Below are 27,400 nucleotides of genomic sequence, written 5' to 3'. Positions count from 1 at the left end.
GATATACTACATAGGCTGCTATCCAACAGAGACATGGGACTTATCTTTGAGTAGTAAAGAATAAGATTGCAATATTTACAAAACAGAGCTTATTTAGCTCATGTAGCTTATTTAGTAGGTAGAGAAACCATGAGGGTCCCTGGCATAAAGGAAAGGAAAGAAACAAAATGAACTTAAACTTAGCACAGAAGAGCAACTACAGGTGAAACTCGAAAAATTAGAATATCGTGCAAAAGTTCATTTATTTCAGTAATGCAACTTAAAAAGTGAAACTAATATATGAGATAAACTCATTACATGTAAAGCAAGATAGTTCAAGCCATGATTTGTCATAATTGAGATGATTATGGCTTACAGCTCATGAAAACCCCAAATCCACAATCTCAGAAAATTAGAATATTACATGCAATCAATAAAACAAGGATTGTACATAGAACAATATCGGACCTCTGAAAAGTATGAACTCAGTACTTGGTTTGGGCCCCTTTTGTAGCAATTACTGCCTCAATGCGGTGTGGCATGGAAGCTATCAGCCTGTGGCACTGCTGAGGTGTTATGGAAGACCAGGATGCTTCAATAGTGGTCTTCAGCTCTTCTGCATTGTTCGGTCTCATGTCTCTCATCTTTCTCTTGGCAATGCCCCATAGATTCTCTATGGGGTTCAGGTCAGGCGAGTTTGCTGGCCAATCAAGCACAGTAATCCCACGGTCATTGAACCAGGTTTTGGTGCTTTTGGCAGTGTGGGCAGGTGCCAAGTTCTGCTGGAAAATGAAGTCAGCATCCCCATAAAGCTCGTCTGCAGAAGGAAGCATGAAGTGCTCCAAAATCTCCTGGTAGACGGCTGCATTGACCCTGGACTTAATGGAGCACAGTGGACCAACACCAGCAGATGACATGGCTCCCCAAATCAACACAGACTATGGAAACTTCACACTGGACTTCAAGAATCTTGCAGTGTGTGCCTCTCCATTCTTCCTCCAGATTCTGGGTCCTTGGTTTCCAAATGAGATGCAAAAATTGCTCTCATCAGAAAAGAGGACTTTGGACCATTGAGCAACAGACCAGTTCTGTTGTTCTTTAGCCCAGGTAAGACGCTTCTGACATTGTTTGTTGTTCAGGAGTGGCTTGACAAGAGGAATACGACATTTGAAGCCCATGTCCAGGATCCGTCTGTGTGTGGTGGCTCTTGATGCACTAACTCCAGCCTCAGTCCACCCCTTGTGAAAGTCCCCAACACTTTTGAATGGCCTTTTCCTGACAATCCTCTCCAGGCTGCGGGCATCCCTGCTGCTTGTGCACCTTTTTCTTCCACACTTTTTCCTTCCAAATAACTTTCTATTAATGTGCTTTGATACAGCACTTTGGGAACATCCAACTTCTTTTGGAATTACCTTTTGAGGCTTTCCCTCCTTATGGAGGGTGTCAGTGATGGTTTTCTGCACAACTGTCAGATCAGCAGTCTTTCCCATGATTGTGATTCCTACTGAACCAGACTGAGAGGCTCAGGTACCCTTTGCAGGTGTTATGGCTTAATTAGCTGATTAGAGTGGGACACTTTGAACCTAGAACCTTTTCACAATATTCTAATTTTCTGAGATTGTGGATTTGGGGTTTTCATGAGCTGAAAGCCATAATCATCTCAATTATGACACATCACGACTTGAACTATCTTGCTTTGCATGTAATGAGTCTATCTCATATATTACTTTCATCTTTTAAGTTGTATTACTGAAATAAATGAACTTTTGCACAATATTCTAATTTTTCGAGTTTCACACTATAACAGAGACATGGGGCAGGGGACTCCCAGGATGGGAAGATAGCAATGCCATTTGTGATATCATTTGTTCCAAAGGAACACAGGCAAGAAAAGGAAAGTATATTAAACATGCCCACCTCTGCTCAGATTTCCAGATCAATGAATTTTTGAATGCTGGATCTAAATTAAAGTAAGTGAATGAAGAAATAAAAATAAACGTGTTGTTGATGTCTACTATTGCCCACCCAACTAAAGAGATGGTGTGATAATACCTTCCCAAATGAAACTGCAGATTTTTCAAAGACACATGAAGTTTAAGAAACTTTAATTATTCCAACATTTATTGGGAGTCAAATTTTATAAGCCTAGATCTTTTAAGCTGTTTTACCATGCTGCCAGCTATGTCCTTATCAGGTGGAGAGTAAAGAAAGACATAAGAGGATCAGCTATGCTTTGATCAATAGGGACACTAAAACTGAGTTAATCAAAACTTGGGCTTCAAACATGAGGATTTAATAAACTCAAAGGAATGATATGTAGGATTCCATGGAAGGACAAACTAATGAGTTCAAGATGGAATTCATAAGGGAAGAGAATTAGAAGCATAACTGCAAGCAATTCCAATTAGGACAAAATGGAAAATAGCAGAAGCCAATATGGCTATACAAAAATGTTGGTGAAAATTAAAGTTTAGAATAACTGAGATTACTGAAGGATATTACCAAAAACAACATACTTTCTTTAGTTATGCTCAAAATAAAAAGAAATTAGTATACCAACTATTCAATAATATGCCAAACTGGTCTAAAAACAAGTAAGAAAGAAATAGCAAACAACTCAAGTCCAATTTTAGTTCTAGCTTCTCCAGCAAAAAAAATAAAAAAAATTATAAAGAATGAGCAGGACTGAAGGTTGAATCATAGACTCATAGGCTGGAGGGACTTTGGAGATTTTTTAGTCCAATATCATACCCAAGACTAATAGAAACATTTGTTAATACCACTTTACCACTTAGAGTTTAGATAACCTAGTCCTGATGTATTGCATCATAGGAATTTGCTGAAAGTCTTGTGTATCATCATTGTGAAATCCTGGACAACAGTTAACTGGTATGAAATGATGAATGGTTTTTTAGTATTGTGATATAAATTCTGCTCATTTTGTACTTGCATCATGACATTGAATACAAGTACATAAAGGAGAAATTTTGCAAAACATTATCATTATGCACATCTCATCATTTACGTAACATTTCAGGTTGCTGTATAAAATTGTATTTAAAAAATTAATGCTTTTCTATATATTCAAAAGAAAGAAAAGGACAGGTTCAGCAAATTACGGATCAATCAACCTGACATCAATGCTGGGAAAATTCTAGGGCAGTTCATAAAGAAATCAATCTGTAAGTACCTTAAAGACAATTTAAACACCTTGAAAACAATTAGCAGAAGTGGGTATGAGTTTGGCAAGAACAAACCTTGCCATAACCTTATCTTATTCTTTTGACTAGGTAGCTTCTTTAATTGATTATGAGAACGATTTCTGCAAAGTATTTGACAAAGCACCCCATGACATTGTAATTAGCAAGCATTTAGTAAAGCTTATCAAATGTGCAGATGTCAAAATTTGATTGGATTTTTAATACCCTAAGAGATTATCTTGAGAGGAGATTAAAAATGGTTTCAAAGCAATAGAATGAAATTTAGAAGACAGAAATAAAAGGTTTTCATTTAGGAAACAGAAATCCAATGCACAATAGAGGATGATAATAATACTTGTGAAAAAGATCTTGGAATAGTAGTTAATTACAAACTGAATATGATTCAGCAGTGTGATAGGTCTAAAGAAAGTCAAATTCAATTTCAAGGTGTATCTACAGAAATAGTATTTCCAAATATGGGAAATCATTATTCCACCTTAATCTGTATTCCTCAGGTCACATTTTAAGAGTTGTGTCCAGTTTTAGAATATATATTTTAAAATGAGTTGGAACAGAAGAGCAATGAAGATGATCAGGAACTATCAACTAACTAAGATGAAAAATTAAAGAAATCGGGACCAGAAGAGAAAGCTTAATGGGATATCACAGCAATTTGTAAGACATAGTTTATTTGTTTGTTTGTTTGTTTATTAAATTTCTACTTATCACCCCTAAAAGGTGACTCTGGGTAGCTTACAAATTGTAAGATTATCATATAGGTCATTGTTTGTGTGGCACATAAAATAATGGCTTTAATTTAGTACCGTGATGGTGAACCTATGGCACACGTGCCACAGGTGGCACACAAGCCCCAGCCAAGCTTACCTGCATTGCACATGCACGCACCTCCCAGCTGATTTTTGACCCATTTGAGGCCTTTTTCAGCCTCCCTGAGGCTGAAGGAAAGCCTCTGCAGCCTCGGGAGGCCAAAAAAAGGGCCTTCCAGAAATTCCGGAAGTGCCTGTTTTCAGCCTCTGGAGGGCTGCTGGAAACCAGGGAAGGCCATTTTTCCCCTCCCAGGGACTCGAGGGAAGCCTCTACAGCCTTTGGAGGCCAAAAAATGGGCCTGTTTCATCACTTCCGGTATTTCCTGAGGCTGCAGAGGCTTCCCTTGAGCCTCAGGGAGGCCAAAAAAGGCCTCAAACAGGCCAAAAATCAGCTGGGAGGCACGCGCATGCACAGTGAAGGTAAGGGGGGGTGTTACATGCGCAGGCGCAGGGTGCAGGGTGCATTGCATTGTGGGTGCTGGCACGCGCATGCTAACGCATGTGCACACTTTTGGCACACCACACCAATAAGGTTCGCCATCACTGATTTAGTAGATTCTCATTGAATTGTAGAAAAATTTCCTAATAGTAAGAGAGGTTTGACAATGAAATCAGTTACCAAGGATATCAATGGGCTGTCCTTCACTGGATTTGTTCAAGTAGAAATTGGATACCATCTTTTGTAGACGTCTTAATTTGAATTCCTATGGTGAGCAGGGCAATACATTTCATTGGCTAAATGGTCTTTCTAACTCCATAATTATATAATTCTAAAAATCTATCTAGAGCTGTTCATTTTAAGCAAAATTTATCCAACATGAGTAATCTCTAGATGTGTACCTAATTCCCAGAAATTTAAATAATCTATTTCCTGGAATCTTGGAGATACAATTTGCCTTATGAGAGGCATACAATTTGAATCTGTTCTGAACACACTTTTTTAAGGGGCAGGAGTTAAATCCTCTGACATGGTCAATTTTAACCTCATCCCAAAAATAGTCATATTATTATTAAGAGCATCCTTTGTACATATTATGAAACCTTCCACAATTTATAAGATTTTATTTTTTCTACTGTTCTACTGTTTTCTATTGTTTCCATCATACACACTACCGGCATGTAAAATACAAATACATGTAAAATCCTCTAAATGTGGAGCAGCAACTATTAGATTTTCCTTTGAAATAATTTTTTTAAAAAATCTTTATTGAGATATAACAGGCTCCGTACAATATTTTAGAACTGTGATTGATGGTCCAAAAACTATATTTAAGTTAAAATGTAGTTGTCTGGAATGGCTATGATGTTTTGCTGCCTGAAACCAAAAAACAATTGGATTTCTTCCTATTTCATGAACAAGAACTGACTGGGCTGAATGTTTTTTCAAAAGAAAATTGCCAGTAAGTCTCCACCATCTCTGAAAGCAGCTGGAAAGCCTAGAGGATGAAAAAAAAAAAAAAAAAACACCCATGTAACACATGGTCTATTACAAGAAATTGTTACAGCCTCCTAACATATACTGTCTGAAGTGACTGTCTTACCCTTAGATATTGGTGGTCCTGTTGGTTATTTTCCTCTCACCAGAAACTTCTAAGTAACCTTTTTCTTTCCAAGTGCATCAAATATAAAATCTCATTTCCTGCCACTTTCTTTAGGAAAATTCTCTTTCTTGGGTCACTCTAAACTTCCTGTGATTTGAAGCTGACTCCTTTTCAGGTATTTTGTTATTTCATTAATAAATTCTTTTTTACAAAGACACCTAGCATTATTTTCCCCACCCACCCAATCTCCCCTGCAATTTTCACTGATGTCTTTGGCTGACTGAATACTGTGGGGCCTTCTAATGCCCCATATTGTATTGAGAAAAAGGGGGGGAAAGGAATCTTTCAGGGACACAAAGAATTAGACAAAAGGCACCATTGAAAGATATGCCTTTCAAGACTCAAAGGACGCAAGCCAGTTAATGTTAAACTCTGACAGCTATAAAGGTACAATAAAGAAAGGAGGCAGAGTTAGCTTTTCAAACTAAATACTATATATATATTTATTTTCAATTGAAATAGTGTTCTTCTGATTTTTTTTATTATCAGAGTACTTTATTGTACTTTTCCTGTATTTTTAATATCAACAGAGAGTTCATTTCCCACCTAACCCCACCATTACATTTTATATGTCATCAAAAATACCATCTCTCAGGATCACCGCAAAAGGGTCCACAAATAACTTTTTTTCTCTCTAGAAAGAAAAGCAGAGTTATCAAAGCCATGGGGCAATAAAGTGTTCATGAGCTGTCAAAGCCACCAGAACTAAAAGAGGAAAGTAGTAAGCTTGTAATTTGCTTTATCTAAGCCTAGGTTTCATCTGAGTTTCAGCAACTCTTGCTGACTGCAGCACATGAAGTATCAGTCCAAAAAAAAAAAATGCTTCCAGAACAGTCCTGTAGTCTCTGCCCTCCAGATCCCACAGTCCACACTTTCTCCAGGCCACAGCACCACAATGAACTTCTCTTCCCCAGCCCATTGCAGTTGCTTTTTTTTCCCATTCCTGTTTTTTTTTTAAATATAGATGGCTTACAACATATCTTCTTTATTCTCCCAGTCCTTAAATTCAACACATGCCACTATGGTCATAGCTATTGGTTAAAATTCCTGCTACAATATCTTTGGCACGGATGTTGTTTCAGCTTCACAAGTCATAGAAGTTTTCAAATACAAAAGTCAGCTGTTCTCTCAATGAGTGGAACTTTTGCAGAAAGATTCAAGAAATATATTTATATTTTACAGCTTTTCCCATGTATCTCATAACAATCTCTTATGTACAATATATGTGAATGTTCAAAGTATATATAAGTAATATGATACGTGCAAAGTAGGAAGACAGGTTGGTTCATGGTGTTCTTTATCTAAAGATAGATAAGACAATGCACATACAATGTTTTGAGCAGCAAAGAGGAATCTAATAAAAATCTGTTTCAAACTATTTGTAAGAGATTTGGAGGGTTATAAATATTGGAAGGATGCAATGGAATTGTTCTAAGACTAAATTACCAAACAGACTTATCAGGAGAGAGAAAAGTATTAGATTTTAACATATTTTGTATAACTGCTTTTATAGTACTTTCCTTACCTGGAAGCCAAGCTTGATGCTTACCTTTGAGAAACATAGAGACATCCTCCAATTGTGGGACATTATCATCTCTATAGCCACAGTACTTTGTCAGTAATGGGAAATTTTTCAAATACTCTCGACAAGCATGAGTAGGATAGAGTTTTGAAAGCTCCCTGAATACCACACCCCAAGTTTTTATTTCTTCAGGTGTATAATCTACTCTAGGAATTGGTTGGCCACTAAAACAAAGAATAAAGAACAAATAAACACTGAGAAAACTGGTTTGTTCAATTACATTTTCTAAATTGTCAATATCCCTACCAATTCCCCAAATAGCTATTTCAAAAGGAGTTAGTGTTTTTCAGTTGAATCCATGCTTTTCACCAATTCTGTCAAAATGTAATATTCAGTTTTCACATACTTATTGATTTCTTCCAATTCCACAAAATTATGAAAATTTTCATTAAATACAAGTAGCTTTCTATTTCTGATCCCTATCCCACTCAGACTTTCATATCTTTCTTTTGCTAAACAACACAATCTCCTTAGCAAAGTATTGCTGGGAGTGGGGACGGGAATGTTGGTAACATATCATAAGAAAATCATGAGCAGTGGATAGAAAGCCTGGGTGGAAAACTAAGATAGTACAAACATTCCTACCCCCACATATTGTATTATTTAATGACCAAAAGTAATTGTGATTATGCTGCTTCTATCTTCTCTAGATCACCTCCAGAATTACTGCATTATGATTAGCAAAAAGGGAGCCATAATATATAAAAAGTATAGAAAGTGTTGTAATGTTGACAAACATTGTCTGCTAAATCAATCTAACAATTCATTATTCTGAAATGTCCACCGTTAGCTGGGAATTTTTAAAAGATGAGTGGGGTTTTCCATCCCCATATATCTTTTGGTGAGCAATTTAGAAACAATGACATTGTTCATATTTTATGTCTGAATTTTGCTTTTATATGATAATTTGGATCCCCGGGTTATGCTAAATGTGTAAATCCTGTGCAGAAATTTAGCTATCTAGTGCTTATTAAAATTGTAAAATAAGTATTAAAATATAATCAACATAATACATAAAATGTACACATTATAGTAAACACAGAAAAAAAAGAGAGCCCCATAGATTGAACATGTTAAAACTTACAGAAAAATATTAATACACAATCAGCACAATACAAGTTTAAAAGCTAAACAAATAATTTCTACTCTTTCAAAAGAATATGATAATTAGTTCCTTGTAATAATTTAACAGCGTTGTCTCTGGAAAAAAGGCTTGCTAGGTCATGAATAAGAGAAAAACATATAGTAGGATCCCACACAGAAAATGTAGAAACAACATCTGACAATCATCTAGTACTTTGCCAGCTTTCCCTGATTTTTCCAATTGAAGATATTAAGGTTCAGCTACACTGGCAATTTCCTTCATTCCCCAAGATGACATTCATTTGGCCCTGCACTCAACAGATACTCTTTGGCCATCTTTCTATCTCAAGCTTCAGTCTGTCCCTTCATCCTCCTCTCCCTAGTTAGCTGATAGAACAACCTGCATTGGAGTATACAGTATTAAGCCACAATATGTCATTTTGCCATTTGAGCATAGCTTCACCATCTAATTATGAGCTTTCCTGATTCATGTTTGCATTCTTCCTTGGTGAAGCCTCTCTGACCATTTCTATTCTTTTTGGGTTTTAGATATTCACTAAACTTTTTGTGCAGCCATATTGGCTTCTTCTGCTGACATTTTTCTTCTTTCTTGGAATAGTTGACAATTACATTTCCTTTGTTATGTACTCCTGCCTTCTTTAGCTCCTTTTCTCCTTTTATGGAATGATACTGATCATTTCTCTGAGATTATTAAAATTATTTTTTAGCTCCCAGAGACATATTCAACTATATTCACCAATAGTTTCCCATATATGTTTAATCACGCTCCATTTTAGTTCTCTTAGAAGCCTAACCTCGCATTTAGTTTTATATATACTATTGTTATCTGGCGTGTGCTGAGCCCCATCTAGTGGCTGGGGCCAAACCCTTCACTGTTTAGAACATTGGTTTGGGTAGCATTTGTCACCCTACTGAGGACCTTTACATCCTGAGAAGTCAGACTCCGTTTTGTAGTATTCTGAGGTAACAGAAACATCCAGAACATCCACCTTATCTGTGACACATGTTCTTCTGAAGACAAAATCTGTAGGCCATACTCTGCATCACTGTTTCACCTTATTCTGTACTTTAATAAAGAATAAAATTTACATTCACGGTCTAGCTTATAAAAGGATAGAAGGTTTTGCTGTACATCAAACTATACACAGGGTAATGTGTAGAGGAGAGAACACAGGGACAATAGAACAATGAAAAAGAAAATCTCACAGCAGATCAGAGTAATGTACAGAGCTGTAAGAGTAATCATTCAGAAGAAAATACTGTCCTTCTGGTGGAAACAGTTAAAGCAAGCTTTTAAAAAACAGTGCTAATCATCTGTCCCGGGATAGGGGGAGTCACTACTCGTTAGCGTGCCTTAATTAAGCCAAATTGTACATACTTTTCAACATTTTCTATTTTCTTACATTAAACGTAGAAAAATTGGCACAGCAGGTAATCAGAAAAAAAATCGGTCAGCCCAACCTGAAACTATTTAAGTGTTCCTAACCAAATCCGGGAGCTTATGCACTAAAGTACTGTATTTAGGAGATCTTCATTAAATGCTAATTAGGCAGTGATAGTATATACAAAGGGGAGAACAGTTCTGTTTGTAAAATACAAATTTCCTCCCTCTTCTTTTGTTAGTCTTTATTTATTTCATATATATGTCCATAAAATAAATATTTTATGAGCTTTTAGGCATGCTCTTTTCCTATCTGAAACAAAAAGAAATATTCCCCCTTTCCATTTCTTTGCTTATAATATTCAGGAGTGGAGTGAATCTGCAAAGGAGTTGGAGGACAAGGAAAGAAAGGATTCACAGTTGAAAAAGGAACCATCAAATTGAAGAGTACATAGAATTAGAGGATGCCTGCTTTGAAGTGTGAAGTTTGGCCCATTACAAGTAAAATAAGAACACAATTAGAATTAGGTTGACTTGGAAACTTATGCGACAAGAAAATTGCAAAACAGCAGGTATATGTAGGTTGTGCTGGAAATTTACCAACTCCCGGGAATAATAATGAATTCAATCTGTGGGCCTGGTCTGCCATGAATGAAAGAATGAATAAATAAATGACACGTATGAATTGCACATATTTATCAGAAAATGCTCCATATGTATTAAAGATATTAAGGAATTGATATTATTGCATATAAATTAAGTTTAAGTATGACTTTCTTTGGTAAGAGAAGGCCCAATTGAACTCAGATGGATTGGCCTGGGAATAAATTTACATACATTACACTGCAACTATATAATCCTATACTGAGTTTAATTTTATTGGAGCCCTTTTTTTAAAAAAAAAATGACAATATAATTGGACATGAAGCCAAGTATGCATTGAAAATGGAGATTGGGATAAGATCACTATGTCACTCAGACCTTAGATGAAATATCACTGCTAAATCATTGCAAAGAAGTCCAGCATATACTCTTAGGCATGCCCAAATTGGCAAATGGTTTAACAGACATTTGGATAATGAGATATGAGGGTGTCTAAAAACTCAAAAGTTTAGCAATTCCTGTTCTCAATCTTCCATTTCCTTAGAGCTATCTTTGACATGTTATGACAGCTTAATTTGTATATGACACATTAAAATATACCAGTTAAAACAATGCTCCCAATTTCTCCTGTTTCTCTCATAACATTGTGATAGGTGGACTATCTATCTGATAACTATGCAACCAATCACAACATAGCCACAGGCTTAGATAAACTCCCTGGAAGCATTCCCAGGGTTTATGTGTTCCTGTGTTTTATTTTTCTCTCTTTACTGCAATTCCATGCTACCATTTAGAGTTTTATGATCATTCTGTTTTAATATTATATTTTGCATTTGTCTGGGTTTTTTAGTCATTTATTGCTACTAGGCAATGTATATAAATGCAGACCATTTCCTCACTGATGACTTATAGTATTTTCATACCATCCGCCTAGCCATTATTGATGTGATATAGTGTCTATCTTCATACTGCTGTTTTGGCACAAGTAAAGGTTGGATGACTCTAGAAAGTGCTGTACATTGCTAGTGGGAAAATTATTGTAGGAAATATATGTAAATAAAGCAAATAAAGCAAGCAAGCACATCTTATATAAATCCTTTCCTAGGAGCCCATCAATCTGATGGCAGAGCATATGGCATGAAGAAAAGGCCTTTGGGAGACCATAAATGTAAAGAAGTGCTTGACAAGATCTGTCTTCTCAAAACATATAGCCAGTCTCCCCAATCTAAACCCCTTTTCAAGACTATGCTTCAATTTCCAGAATGTTTTCTGACACAGAACTGTTTCCAGTAATTGCCATAGTAGTTGGGAAACTTTGATAGCTAATGTCTATAGATATAGACATTATATCCAGTATATCCACACTGGGAAAAGCAGAATTATAGCTATTTGTCTTGGGACTCAAGCATCCAAAGGAGGGGAAACATCCCTCATCATCAAGCAAATGAGTAATATGTGTGAGATGGGCAGCAATATCAAAGAGAAATAAATGTCCTACTCATAAATAAATGTCCTACTCATATAAGGAAAAGGAATGTGAGAAGGAAAAAGTAGAGGAAACCCACCCTTTTTCAATAGCTCTGTTCTGTGCAGAAAAGGGGTGACTAGCACATATGCTTCACATGCAGCTAAACTGTCTCTGGAGAATGCCAAGCCTCCCATTACAACCTTTTCATCTGTTGAACAAAGAAGCAGAGTGCCCTTTTATAGGCATCTCTGAGGGGACACAGAGAGAAAGTGACAGAGCATGTATCACGATATCATAATACAAATTTAGCTCCTTGTGATGAATCTTGCATTATAACATCATAACACATGTTCAGGTAGTCCTCATTTAGTGACCACAATTGCTGGCAAAGCTGTTGCTAAGTGAAACAGTGACTATACTTCTGATTTTACATCAGATTCCCTTTGCTTTACAGCCCTACAAAGGTTGTAAATGCAGACAGTGGCCATTTTCATTGTGATTGTGAATGGTTACTGAATAAGATAATAACTGATCGAGGACTACCTGCATCATCATTCTAATGAAAGCTGCATTTGCTCCAGATACCTCTATCCCTTTTAAGCCTTAGATATAATGTTCAAGTCAATTGGTCTACTGTTACTCATATTATGAGTAACTATTTCAGTTCAATCCAACCCAGCTGTCCAGTTTCTTGAGCCATTGCTGTAAATGCATGCTGTCATGGCCAGAAGCACAATGGAAAAGAACTGTAGTTCCAGAACTCAGAGACAGTACTTACATTTCACATGCAGGAATCCTAATTTCAGTCCTGCTTGGGCTAGAAAAGATGGCCAGTTTACGAAAGCAAAACAAAGTTGGATGAACCAATACTGGATATGTTCCAAAATTCAATCCAAATAAACTCAACTTTTGTGTTCCTCATGCCAGTTTGGTAATATAAGTAGTTACAGCTTAATGATCTCCATCTGCCTATTGCAAATTTTATATTCAAGAAAAAAAGAGCTTGTATCTTTCTTGTATTTGATGATAAAGACTTTAAAATTGAGAGTTTAAAAAATATTGAGTACTCACTATTTATAACTCATGGCAACATCTACAAAATATTTTCTTCTCTGTCGGTAAACATTGTCCTTAAATCCCTGAAGCAAATAAAAATAATTAATTTATACCAAAGAGGCAGGGAAGTGATAGAAAAGAGGGTTAAATAAATAAGTTTTAAATACTTATAAACATTCTTATTCATACTTTCAGAGCTGAAAGCAGTTTACCCACATCCAAGGGGGCGGGGAAACAACTTTTCCCAAATTGAAATATTTTAGTAGTTACCCCAAGCATGTTTAAGATTTAGCTCCCAAAATCTGCTCCCTCTTTTCTATATCTACAATTGCAAGTATCTGTTAAGTATAACTTTTTTCTCATTGTATTATTTACTTGTTGTTATGATTAACTTGCCTTTTAACCTTCAAATCTTACCAAGATCTCTTAGAATCGCTTCTGTGATGACCCAGGACGTAGCACAAAGGCAACACAGTCACATAAGTAAGAAGAGTCCCTTTAATACCTCCAACTTTGCCCCCATGTCCAGGTTACCTTCAGCTGGAGAAAAAACTCTCCCAAGAACAGTCTTTAAGTGGAGGAAATTCGGTCCAAAAACAAAGTACATACAAACTGTAAATAAAAATCCACATAAACCACGCTGCAGCAATTAACTTGACAGAGCAGGATAAGAAATTGGAGACTTGAAAGGCCAACAAAACACACTTAGTTGGGAAGGAACCCAGGTAAGCCTCTATAATAACGGATAACTCATGATTTGTTTCCAACAAGCTGTGTGCAGCTTTCCTTTTTAAACACTGTTTCCCAGCTGCAGCTAATGAAGGGAATCAGGGCCTTTTCCTCCTCCGTAAACCATGCAACTTACATTGTTCCCTTCTCCATTCCTTCCTGCATGCCCTAGAATGAAGAGGGGATGGGCTTGGGTCTTCCTCCGAATTCCCTCTCTCTTGCTTTACCTCTCCCCTGCTCTGCCCAGCCGGACTGTTCCCTTCCCCAATTTCTTCCACACCCAACAGAGCCACACTCCCACTCCCTGTCAGCTGCTTGGCCTCCCCCTCTGAATCAGATTCCAACAGGGACATGACAACTTCTGAGTAAATTGACAAAACCAGAATAAGCAACATTAATAAGAAACTAATATGGCTAGGAGGTATCTTTCCTCGACCAGTCTCATCCTCAAATCCTCTCACAAATACTAAAAGATGATTGTGTGGCAGGTGGAACAGGGGCAAAAATCTGCTGTTATCTTTGCCTATTCTGTCTCCCATGGATCTTGGGTGAAGATATCCCAAACATACTTTTCCAAAAGGCAACTGGACTTTCTTAGTTTTTTTTTTCCTTGAATAGTATGGAATGGAATGGAATGGAATGGAATGGAATGGAATGGAATGGAATGGAATGGAATGGAATAGAATAGAATAGAATAGAATAGAATAGAATAGAATAGAATAGAATAGAATAGAATAGAATAGAATAGAATAGAATAGAATACTTTATTGGCCAAGTGTGATTGGACACACAAGGAATTTGTCTTGGTGTAAATACTCTCAGTATACATAAAGAAAAGGTACATTCATTAAGAGTCAAGAATCATAACGTACAACACTTAATGATAGTCATAGGGTACAATCAACAATCAAATCATACTAGGAAACAGTCAATATAAATTGTAAGGATACAAGCAACAAAGTTACAGTCCTACAATCCCAAGTGAGAGGGGATGGGTGATAAGGAGCAATGAGAAGATTAACAGTAATAGTAGTGTACACTTTGTAAATAGTTGAACAGTTTTGAGGGAATTATTTGTTTAGCAGAGTGATGTCTTTCAGGAAAAAACTGTTCTTGTGTCTAGTTGTTCTGGTGTGTAGTGCTCTATATCGTCGTTTTGAGGGAAAACATTTTAGTTCTAAAAACTAAGAAATGAACAATCTTCTTGGATGAAAAATGAAACATTTTCAAGGAGGGGGGGAACCCCCAAGAAAGTCCAATTGTTATTTGAAAAAACATCTGTGGGATAACCATGATAATTGAGAATTTCCATAGACAATGAGTGGAGATGGAACAAAGGAATGTAGAACTTGATGTCTCATTTATTTACTGACTGGAAATAATTAAGTAGATTTTAACTTTCTTTGGATCATAAAGCAACCTTGAAGACCCTTGTATCTGACTTAATTTCATTAAAATAAAGGCCAGACCTTAGAGGTCTTATCCTCAGAAAACAATGCTGAGGTGTATAAACCATTGAGCTTGGGTTCAAAAGCATTAAGTATGCAATATTTGATTGGGCTTCAAGAAACTCCAGTTGTTTTCTGAAAACATCTTTGGGATAACTGAATCCAAAGTATTGTACAGCCATACTGCATAGAACTTCCCAACACTCCTTATCACTTCTTATTCAAGAAGCTTCTTCAGTTCTAAAAACTAAGAATGAAAGAAGATTCTTGTCAAACCCTGTATGGTTTTGCTATACCTGGGGGGAGTATGGTTCTGGGTGGAGGTTTACCAACATATGTACTCACTGCTTCTGCTTACTGTTTTCCAGGTATGGCCCTGGTAGAGGAGAACCACCTGTCAAAACCCGGATGGGTTTGCCAAACCTGGGGGGGGGTATGATGCTGGATGGAGGGATTCTGTTGTCTGGAGCGGCTGGGAGTTGAAGACAAGCTGGCTGGCATCGCAAACCAAGCAGCCTGACACTACCGCTACAAGCTTCCGGGAGGTGGAGGGTGAGCTGACGATCAGCTGTTTGGTGGGACCAGGATCGGCCAAATGAAGGCTAAACCATACTACCAAAGGACAGCTGAGAAGACTGGGCAAGGACTTGGAGGAAGAAGGGTGTGGCCCTTCTCCTCTCCTGGATAAGACATGCTGGGAGATGGAAGCTCCCAGCACTGACTTTACATCCATTTGCTTTTGGAACTCATTGTGTGCCAGAGTCTGGCTCATTAAATCCAGTAAGCCTTCAACTGTGTGGTGTCTTAATTACTGGTTTAGGGCCAGAGCTTAGACCTTTTGAGACTTCTTGGATAAAAAGTGAAACATTTTCAAGGGTAAAAAAAAAACAAGAAAGTCCAGTTGCCATTTGGAAAAGCACCTTTGGACAACCATGACTTGGATGATTGAGATAGCAGGAGAAGTTTCCAGAAAAATATCACACATCTTCCTCAAATTTCCAAAATACTACTAAATGCCTATGTGCAAAATACTCAGTATTGGAATGAAACCCCTACTCTCACCTCAAACATAATCCTATGAAGAATGGAGAATGAGGATGGGGTAGAGAAAGTTGTAGAGTCAGTTCCTGTGTGCTTTACATAATATAAAGCATTATATCTCTACTATTGGATGATTTAGGAGTTACAAGATTTACTAAAAGCTGAGTTTAATCTGTGAGGAGTGAGCAGAGGAAATAATGAAAGCAAGACAAACAGTATCAATAGGTTAATTTCCTCAAGTTTTTGATGCAATGGTTTCAGCAGTATGTGGGCCTGATATGAGATAAAATGGGGCCAAAGTATTAAAAATAAGGGCTGGAAAAACACAAGGACCCTATGTAGCAGCTGCATTCCTGCTGAAGTATGCTATGATTTCTACTTTATAATTATCTCCTGGAGTGTTACCAGATTTCCACATGCCTCCCACACTTACTGGGATGTTAATTTAATATTTATGTTTTTAAAAGCTCATATAGTAATCTGCTTGAATATCACTGTGATTTAGAACTGTGACTCTTGCATTGTTTGCAATGGAGAGAAATAAAAATTGCCTCTCAAAGTTCTCCAGTATACTTCTGAAACAGAAGCTGCAATCCACAAACGCATCTAAATCTGACATATGAATGTTCCTGATGGCAGCTCCTAAGACAGAAATACATCTGAAGACAAATCAAAATGTGAGATCTATACTTAACAAACAGATTGGACCAAAACTGCTTAAAATAGATAATGTATTGCTTTAATTCATTTAAATTATTTGCTATATTATTATTAGATTATTTGGCCAGACTCTCTGGATCTTCTATAAATACTTACAGGGTGATCTGCATCTAGTTCGGAGCCATACATGAGAACTCTCTGGGAACATTTATCTAATTCAGCAATCTTCCGGGGAAACCAAGGCACACAGTCCAGCTCTGGTAAAAACAAAGAGATGGAAGGGAATCAGACATTCTTTTTCTGCGTCTTCATACAATTAGGCTGATTTCATAATAAAATTGTAAAAAAAAAAAACGATGAGGAAAAGGAACAATAGTCTTGCCTTCCTCATCAGTCCAGATGTTTTCTGGAGGATTCAGAGTCACAATGTTTGTTTCATACTTTAACAGCTGAATGAGCTCATTGAATTCTTTCTTGGTGCAGTCGCAATCCACAAAAATTTCTACCTCTGAATTCCTTCGCTTGGATTTTCTGGATTCAATATGAACCATGCTTACATGCTTCTCCTGAAAACAGGTAAAAAAACAGTTAACCCAGTGCAAATGGAAAAGCAGTAATTAAATGCCTGGGTCTTAACAGGTGGTAATTTAGAATAGATATCCAAGTATTTGTATTAAAAGAAATTAATTATTTGTGCATTAACCAGAAATAAACTACTATAAAATTATTATTGCATTCACTCCTTTATTCATTATAAACCTCCATGGTAAATTACAATAGGATAATTACAATTTAACATTGATTTACCATGGCAATTTCATATAAAACCATCATCCATATATACTAGAGATGCTACTAATTTCATACCAAATTTATGAGAAGCATAATAGAAAAAAATGAAATAGTTTGGTAATACACTAGCATTGTTCTGTCATATATAACTTTCCCAAAGCAGAAGGCCAAATGTGTGATAAAAATTCCATAGCATAGAAATCCCTATCAACCCAAGACTTACTATTTTTCATCATCTAAGTACTGAAATACTATGTTTTACTTTAGTAAAACATTACAATATATAGCTGAATAGCTCAGATGCATAACATAGGCTAGATGTATAACTTAGTCAAGGCCTAATGTTTTTTAAAACAGCCCTTGCAAATCAAGTAACAGAACGGGCAACCCTAAATTGCAATTGAGAATTCATTTGCACTTATTCCAGAGAATTTTAAATTTAGATATGGCATTCGATTTAGACTTCAGGGTACTAATGATTGTTTAAAATTGTTAAGCTAGTATTTTAAACTGAATGCAGAAATAAATAATCAGGCAATAAAGCTAAATAGTGTAAGAGCTGATCTATGAATCTCAGTTAAAATATTCCAACTTCTGAAATTTATCTTCATGTGATATTAAGCAAATTGCAATAGCTAAAACAAGTGTAACTAAAGCAAGAATGGAGGAAGACAGGACTGGATGTTCTAGGTGAGTATGTTAGCTGGAGCTGAAGTTAACAGAAAACATTTCTAACTATTGCTACCAATCTAGGGATCCAAGGATATTAATAATTCCAAAACTATTATTAAGATTGAAATATATTATTTCAGAAAACTGAAAGTACAGGCTAAACCAATTCATAATAAACAATTACTTCTAGCATGTCAGAAGCAAGATTCTGATTTGCAGTTAATATACCATAAAACGATTAGCTTCACTTTATGATGTCATGTGGGTTGCTTGACTTTAATTGTTCATATTGTGCAAACCAAGCCATTTTGGGCAATAAATCATGGAATGGCCATGCACAATGTGTGAACTCAACTGGCTTACTCACTAATCAATGGATTAGTGTCGTAGGTGAATCCAGTGTCTTGTGATTTAATACAGTGATCCCCAACCTTTCTTATGCCGCGGCCCGGTATCCCCAACCTTTTTTATGGCGCGGCCGGTACCGGCATTAGCTGGGCGGCACCAGCGCTTCGGTGAGCTTTTCCGGGTAGAAATGGCTTTCTACCCGAAAAGCTCACAGCTAGCGCCGCCATCTTTTGATGAAAAATGCTTCCGGTGAGCTTTCTACCCGGAAAAGCTCACCGGAAGCACTTTTTCATCAAAAAAGATGGCGGCGCCCAGCAAACCAGCGGCCCGGTAGGACTTGTTCCACGGACCGGTCCCGGCCCGCGGACCGGTGGTTGGGGACCCCTGATTTAATAGACATAACATGCACATTATCTTTTATACAAACACAATGTACATTTTTCAATTGATATATTATTATGAAAATAAATAGTAAAATAATTTTTACCTGGAAAAGTCTGAGAGCTTTTACCAAGCCACCAACTTCATTTTTTAAAGAAAATACCACAGCAGTTTTACCACCTTCAGATGTTGACTCATTCTTGCTTGTACCTTTATTAGCTTTTTTATCATCATTTCTACCAGAATTTGTTTTGTTTAGCTGAAAGAAAATACAAATCACAAGCATTTCTACGTACCTGTCAGCAATAATTAACCTTTCCTTTATTTGATCTTAAAATTTATATAGCTCTTTCAAAAGTGAAGTTTTGCTTAGTTTTTTCCTCTTTCTGAAAAAGCACATTCAAGGCCTTTACAGGTTGTTAGCAATTATAGGTTGCTAACATAAATGAAAGATTATTCTAAATGAAATTAACAAAAGAGCATTGTGGAATGAAAGCTGTCATAATCTCAGTTTTTCTTTATTTTTAAAACAATTATTCTGCTCCCAATTGAAAATAAAACTTCCCAGGTTTTTGGAAAACAATTATGGATTCTGAAGTCTACATTATGAATTCAAACATGAACCACATGCAGAACATTACCTCCCTTTTCCATCACAGGTGCTTTTGAATACCAGAGAAAGAGTCAAAGAGCACAATTTTCATATTATAAAAGAAGCAGTTGATAGAAATTATAACTTGTACTTCCTTTATTGTCTTGGAAAATTTTGTTCATTCTTGCTTGCAACCAGGGGTGGGATTCTACCAATTCGGCCTGGTTCTATAGAACCAGTAACTCCGAAGAGCAGCTGACACCGAACCGGTTTGCTGCGACAATCTTCTGATCTTCTGTTTGGCCCGCCTGCTCACCTGGGCTCTAGGCTGTCCTTTGGTGTCTGCTTTTTCTTCCTCAACTGCTTTGCGCAGCACAGTTGAGTGCCGCTTGTCAGCTGGAGAAGGTGAATGCTTGCCGGAGATGGTAATTTGTAAGTAGTGCGCAAGCACGTGCTCCCCAAACTGGTTGTTATGCTGGTAGGATCCCACCCCTGGATAAACCTCCAGGTAGCCTCAAGAGGTCTCAGGGAGAGTGCTAATGATCAAATGACTGCAAAGGAATATGATCCTTCCACTCTCTCACCCATCCTGTCAGAACTAATCTTTCCATTGCTCCCATTATCCTGCCAGAATCTATTAAGTTTCTTGGATGGGAAGCAAAACGTCATTTCCTTCTTCCTTAGGAAAAACCAGTCCAGTTGCCTTTTGAAAAAGCATCTTTGAGTCAACTATGACCTGGATGACTGAGCATCTCCACAGACATTTTTCAAAGTGAAATTTCTCATAAAAATATAATTCCTTGGAAAAATCAACACATCCGCTATGTCAAAGTGATGAAAAATTGTTATTCATAATTTTCATCAGCATTGAATGCCCTTACACTACTTTAATTAAAACACAATTAACTTTCTCACAATTAACTTTAATTAAAACACAATTAACTTTCTTTAATTAAGGAATTCTTTGTCACATGGTTGAATGGATTAGCTTGCTTTCAGCATTGCCCATCTGTACAGGAATTTAGAATACTCAGATATAAATAACAGTTAATGATATCATAGGAATTTATTCAACATTTATTAGCTGGAAAAAAAAAGAATTTAAACAAGGTTGGTAATATGGTAGTTACTTAAATGGCCAAAATATATGTTTATGAACTTTTTTAAAAAAATGTGTTTTAAGTAGTTTTTTATTCAAAATGTCCATGCTATCTATCTATCTATCTATCTATCTATCTATCTATCTATCTATCTATCTATCTATCTATCTATGGTATTCAGCTTTGTTCGGGCATTTTCCCACGTCATTATAGTTGTGCTTTTAAAGTTGTAGCAACATTTCAGCAGAATCTCATCTGCCATCATCAGGCTTCTGTATAGTTTATATTTCATATATATTTTTTATATATTTCATATTATGAAACATATTATGAAATATAACATATTATGAAAATGTTTACTATTTCTCTTGTTTTACAGTTCTTCCATTTTTAATTTTTTACCCAACTTTATAATCAAAGAACTAAAATTATTGGATGGAGATGAAGGAAGAGAAAATTTAATCTCACTTATTATGAAATTGATTATAATAAGAGGAGATAGTGTTTATTATATTTATAATCATCTATTCAGTGGACATTCTGCAGGAAATTAGATATACAGGATATAATACATAAGCTAACTACGTTATGATGTTGAATCATGTATGAACAAGCAAACAAACGAATGAATGAATGAACAAAATTGGAGGCAGCTACTCTCTTCTGCATAACAGAATCATTATCTACAAAGCTATTAAAGACATGGACAAGTATCTTTATTTTAATCTGGAGCCAAATGGGGAATCAATAAAACTTACAGAACATTAATATTATGCATCTAGTAACTGGATCTTAGATTGTGGACCAATGGTAATTCTTATCCTGTTTCAATCGCTCATATCAGTCATTATTTGTGACTGCAAAGATTGAATAGCCTCTGAATATTTCCAACATAGAAAGGTTTCAATCTTTTTTTTTATTCTGCCTACAAACAAACAAAAAGATCTAACAAAAAACAATGCTATTTACTTCCAATCGCATGGTTAATTAGGATACATAACTTGGACATTCAGAACATGTACTACCCACAAAGCACTGGATGACGCCTAGAGCCTCCTCAAAGTTTACCACAAATTTTCTACTGGAATAGAATGATATAATTTTAAAATTAAATACATAAAAATAAACACTAACTTGAGTAGCATAATTTAAACCTAGATTACTTTAAATCAGAGTTGTTATTCTTCCCCTTTCACTTTGGGGAATGTTACTCCCAGTCTAAGTATTGTAATATTTAGAATTATAATATGGCCCTTGGCTAAATGAAGCTTGCATACTTTTGCTGTAAGGGAACAACTTCTAAAGTATTTTGAGAATGGTCAAGGCCATCCTATCTCAGCCTTTTTTCTTTCTTAATTTTGAATCATGAATATGCATTCATTTGAAGCAGGATACATAAAAGGACAATTAAATTAGAGTTGATTGATTTGATTGTTTACGTAACTCCAAATGATCACATAGATTTTCTCCCTGATGATCTATTTCTAACCTTTTCTTCCAATTCTCCCTATGGTGCACTCATCACTACTGTAACTGAATCCATTCACCTTGCAACTGATTATTCTTTTTTATTTTTTCCCTTTCAGTTTTCCTAGCATTAGAGCCTTTTCCAGACAGCTATGTCTTCACATAATGTGTCAAAATAAGATTACTTGAGTCTCATCATTTGAACTCTGGATTGATTAATTTAATGACGGTTTGTTTTGTTGGCTGTCTATCGTTTTCTCGGATGTCTTCTTCAACACTAAAGTTCAAAAGTGTCCATGCTCTTCCTCTCCTGTTTCTTTAAAATCCAACTTTCACTTTCTTAGATTATCACAGGATATACTAAGATCTTTGTCACATCATATGAATATCTTTTACAGGAGTTAAAGTTAAAAATTTGTAGATCTATTTTTCTGCTAAAAAGAATTATTATTACACAGATATCTTTTTTTAATGGTCTGTAAATATTAGGCTCCTTTTCAACTTAATGCTGAGCAATAAAACTGGATTTGCTGCTTTGTAAAGTGCATGACAATATTCTCCTGCAACTTCCCTTCTACCATTCCTTTATTTGTTTCTTCAATACAATCTCCTTTCTCATTCATATCCATTTTTTTCCTTATCACTTCTCAGTAAACTTGCAAAAAGCAAGCCACATATCCATATATTTCAATGCGCATCAACATTAGCTTTCTTCGGTCCTGGTTGATAAGAATTTAGTATCCTTTAACATGAGGATATTCCTTTGAGCTATTCCCATTAACATCAATGAATTCCCTTAATCATATGAGACAGCTAATATAGGAAGGAGAGTTTTAAAAATCTACTAAAAGCCATTCCTTATTGTTGCTCAAGTATACTTAGCATGAAAGATTAAGCAAAGGGTTCTTAGGGACACATAAGCTGTGGCAAATACCTTGAATAGATTGCAGTTGTTAAGGCCACTCAGATTAAGTTTACCTTTGATATTTACTGTCATTTGACCAAAATGATATACCGGTAATCTATAAATGTTGCAAAAATTTCTTTTACTGCATGTAGTGTTTATCAAACTGAACTCTTTTATCTTAGTTCTAGCATTTTACAACCATTTAATCTTTATTTAAAGATTAAATAAATCTATTTTATTGTTAGTAAATAATACAAAAATTCTTTTATTGAGATTTTCCGGCCTTTGAAAAAGTCTATTCCCTGAAAAAAAAAATCCCCCAAAATATATTTGTTTGGTACATATAACCTGCAAAAGATTTGCAAATTGTCATGACAACCATATGTATTTTTCTGGTTTTTTATATGAATAAAAGGTATACAAGTTGAGAAGCTGTATTCAATTATACCTCCCAAGGAAATGCTATGCTGTGCATGAAGCTAAACAGAAATGTTTTAATTGTCATATGGCTTGCATGTAATCCTCCAAACAGAAAATAATTATGCATGTAATTTGAAGGATTCCTAATTGAACAGGCCAATTTCCATCAGTTTACCCAAGTCTATCCATTTGTGCTACAATTGAATAAAAAATAATAAGTACCTTATTTTGCTTCAGGAGAAAATCAAAACTGATAACTTCCCAAAATATTTATATTTATATTTTGGTTATTTCTAAATATAATTTCTGTTTAATTGTTTTTCTACCATATTTCAAACAACATTTAGAATTGTGATAATTCCCTTTGCCCACCTAAAACTATGAAGATCAAGAAAATCAGCACAGAATTTAGCAGTACAGTTCTTACTTAGTAAAACATGCCACTTAGATATGGTTTTGCTCACAACAACCTATATTCTTAGATAAATTTACAAGTTTTTTAATACAAAGTAACTGCTGTTAAATTATCATTTGAACTAATGTGCTAGGCTTGGCTTAAGAAAACCACACTTGGCTTTTAAAAAGCACTCATCACAACCAAGTGATTATACCAGCTATATGATATTTTAAAAACCTTACTAGATGTTATAAATACATATTTATAATGTATTTTTAGTGATCTTTAAAAAATATAATGAAGAACACCCTCTCAAACATTGCCTATCTTAACCTAAATAAAAAAATGATATAGCACTTTTAAGTGTTATGAAAATGAAATACTTTCTGGGAGAAGCTAAAAGGTCAATATCTCAAACGAATTGTAATCAGAGAATGTGATGTGAATGTGATAAGACACATACAGTTGTGTACAATATGAGCTTTTATATGCAGAAGTATAGGCCCATTATATTACAATATAGCCAGCCAATTTGAGAAGGAAACATAATCAGAATCACAATATAGTTGTGGATTGCTAAGTTGAAAACAGCCACCAAAAGGGCTGTTCTAGGAAACATCACCACCACCACCCTGGAGACAGATAGAAATGGATAGAGAGAGATACAGATGTAAATATAAATACACACAGAGAGAAATAACTTTGTGACAATAACATCATCAGAGAGCAAGAACCAGCTTCTTAATCTTAAATTATTTGAAATATATTTAAATATTAAATTTAAATTATTTAAAATATATGTAGTATTTCAGTATTTATTTAGGTTAAACATTTTAATGTTATAACAAGTGTGGTCTGTAACAGTAAGGTAGATTTTTTGTTTCTTCGATATGTGTGTGTGTGTGTGTGTGTGTGTGTGTGTGATGTAAATGGCCAGAAAATGTGCACTTAAAAAAAATTCAAGGCAGAAAAAAATAAGTCTTCAACACAAAGACTGGATTAACTTCCACCATTAGGAACATCCATCACAAAAGTGAAGGCTTCAATCAATTGAATTATAGTTTTGTTTCAAAAAATATGTCTTCTATAAAAATTATTTTGATAATTTGTAATGAGACAGTTGCGTTGCAGAGAGAAAGAGGTGATTCCTAAGCTTTTTCTGAACAAGCAAACCAATAAATTTGTTCAGTAAAAAGGCCCCAAAGAACAATCATCTGGAAATGCCTGGACATTTCTGAAACCATCTGACAAGATAATAGTTTGATATCTTTAAACGCTTGATACTTACAGTTACATTTCTGGGTAATGGGTACTCTTGAGGCACAGCTGAGTCCAGTGAAAGGCCCCGTCGCGCCCAGTATTTGCTGGAGAACATCATCATTGCTGGCTGCATGGTGGGAGCCCTACTGTGATTTCTCTGTTCAGAGCAGAAGGAAGCAGGCTTGCAATGCTGCCTGCAGGGAGCTGTCCAGCTGTTCAGCACTCTGATGCTGAACAAGAAACACTTCAAGTGCCTCTCACCTCCCCCAGCAAGGGTTTATATACGCCTTGTGAAGAACTGATGAAAGACTGATGAGGATTGTCACATGAAAAGTGGCAGAGAAGCACAATTCTTTCTTGTCTCCTCATCTGTCTTCCCATACAACTAAGCAATTTGTTTGCTTCCTCTGACTTGTACTATTTTTAAAAAATACTATACCTTTATCAGTAGACTTCAGAAATGGTTTAGCAGTTTCTTTGTAGAGAGCCATTTGAACATTTGCATGGCATTCCATTACCGAAGATTGAAACTCAAAGCAAGATGGGCAGCTTGATGTTTCAGTTAACAAGAAATGCACTTTTCATGCCACTGAATAAAGATTACATTTTTAAAAAGAATGAAGAGAATTTGTTACTTTTCCCATGAGTGTTTTAATATTGTCAAAAGCCTTCACGCTATAATCCAATGAGTGTGATTACTGGATTAAAAATATTATAAAGTTGTCTTATTGTTTTACAATTCCTCCTTTACCTACTCTGAATATATAAATGAGGCAACTGTGTGAAAGATTGAGATTAGCACCTGACATTAGACCAAAGGCACCTTCTGTTACTTATTGGTGAAGTATCACATATAAAAATAAATTTTACTTAGTACATAAATTCTAAAGTGTATAGATTGTGCAAATATTTAAATATTATAGTATTTAAGTATATTAAGTATATTTAAGTATTATCCAATTCTATGTTAAACTACTGTATCCCAGGAAATAAGAATACAATTAGACATTTCTGCTTAGAGTTATGGATGTGTTCTTTAACCAAATACAGGTGAGGTTAAATTCCCAAGAACTTTTGCACATTTCAGTAGACTTAAATGAAGGTTTCTAGAACTCTCTTAACAATTCATTACAGGACAAGTACCAGGATGCTCATTACTTCAGTTCTTATAAAGTCCCCCTCCTATATCTATTGAAGAGCTAATCTGGTTGCATGAGGATGCATGTGATTGCATCTACTGTAAATGGTGGGACTACCTTCGTTAAGAGTCTCCTCCGATTCCATCTGGCTGATTTAAGGTAGACAGGCTTTACGCATGTCAGATATTTTTTAAATAAGTATTATTACTGGGGCTATTGTGTTACAATTATTCAGTTGTTTTCAATACCAAATCAGTTTGACTATTTTTATGAAGATAAAGTTGTCATGTAAAGTAAGTAAAATAGAAAGAAATCAGAATTCCTACTATGTGTATAAATATCCTAATTATGCTTTCCAGATTTCTGCCATATGGAATGTTGCAAGTATTAAGAAAATTGTGTGTGTGTGTGTGTGTGTAAAAGAGAGAGAGAGAGAAAGAGACAGAAGGGGTGAGGGAGGATTATTCCATGTCATCTTTGTATTCATTTTGGAATCATGCCAACAGACAGCAGTAGAAAAAACATATATCCCACAGTTGTATTAACATGATAATGTAAAAGCCAAAGTTCTATGAGAGAACAAAAAGGGCAAGATAATCCCAAAATTATTTCCTGTAAGCAGGAAATGAAAGCCTAGAGATGCTGGGTCTTGCTTACCCCAAATGGGGTATTTTGTTATTAACTCATAAAAGATAAGTATCCCAAACAAATTAAAGCCAAGGACTACAGAGATTTCACCTTTTGATATCTGTGTTAATAACCTGCCATTTCATCAGTTCTTTCACATTAATACAACAATTTGTTTTATCTTTTGAGCAACTAAACCACGGGCATATTTCTTCACTCTCAGTAAGTTCTTTTTCAAAATATATATACAAGAACTCAAATCCTTTGGAGATAGATCGTATTTGATATATAATTGGGAATGACTTAATATTTCCTTCCCTTTTTCTTACAGCTACTCCCCCTAACTTTAATCTTAGTGGAAAAAGCAAGCCAGATTTTCTATTGCCAAAACATGGATTAGGATGTCATTATGAAAAAGGGATTTCTAGATCCTGACAAATGTCATGAGGATCACATTTGTGTTTTCAAGTTTCAGAAAACCAAAATTCAACTATTTATTTACGAATACAACCCCACAGATGCCTTATAGGACAAGGAATTTAAATTCTTCCATCACTAGCCTGTCCGTTTTATAACCGAAATATTATGCCAAGAAAGAACTGAATGCCTCTGATGAAAC

General features: G+C 35.6%; 1 protein-coding gene across 1 annotated transcript in view; it reads right to left on the bottom strand.

The window, feature by feature from the left end:
- The window catches only part of TPH2 (tryptophan hydroxylase 2), a 78,722-nt gene extending 53,574 nt beyond the window's left edge, over positions 1-25,148 (bottom strand). The window contains exons 1-6 of the mRNA XM_026667667.2: positions 25,044-25,148; positions 18,979-19,131; positions 17,062-17,245; positions 16,836-16,936; positions 12,817-12,884; positions 7,157-7,353 (exon numbers count right to left, since the gene is read on the bottom strand). Of these exons, the coding sequence (XP_026523452.1) occupies positions 7,157-7,353; positions 12,817-12,884; positions 16,836-16,936; positions 17,062-17,245; positions 18,979-19,131; positions 25,044-25,148 (808 nt within the window). The remainder of the gene's footprint in view (positions 1-7,156; positions 7,354-12,816; positions 12,885-16,835; positions 16,937-17,061; positions 17,246-18,978; positions 19,132-25,043) is intronic.
- Positions 25,149-27,400: the final 2,252 nt, after the last annotated feature.

This window comes from Notechis scutatus, chromosome 6, assembly GCF_049901735.1.
Source record: "Notechis scutatus isolate UNSWTSFEM ecotype Mainland chromosome 6, rNotScu1.2, whole genome shotgun sequence".
In the NCBI taxonomy this organism is placed as follows: Eukaryota; Metazoa; Chordata; class Lepidosauria; order Squamata; family Elapidae; genus Notechis; species Notechis scutatus.
The sequence above is the reverse complement of the archived record's forward strand: the minus strand, read 5'-3'. Positions and strand labels throughout refer to the sequence as shown.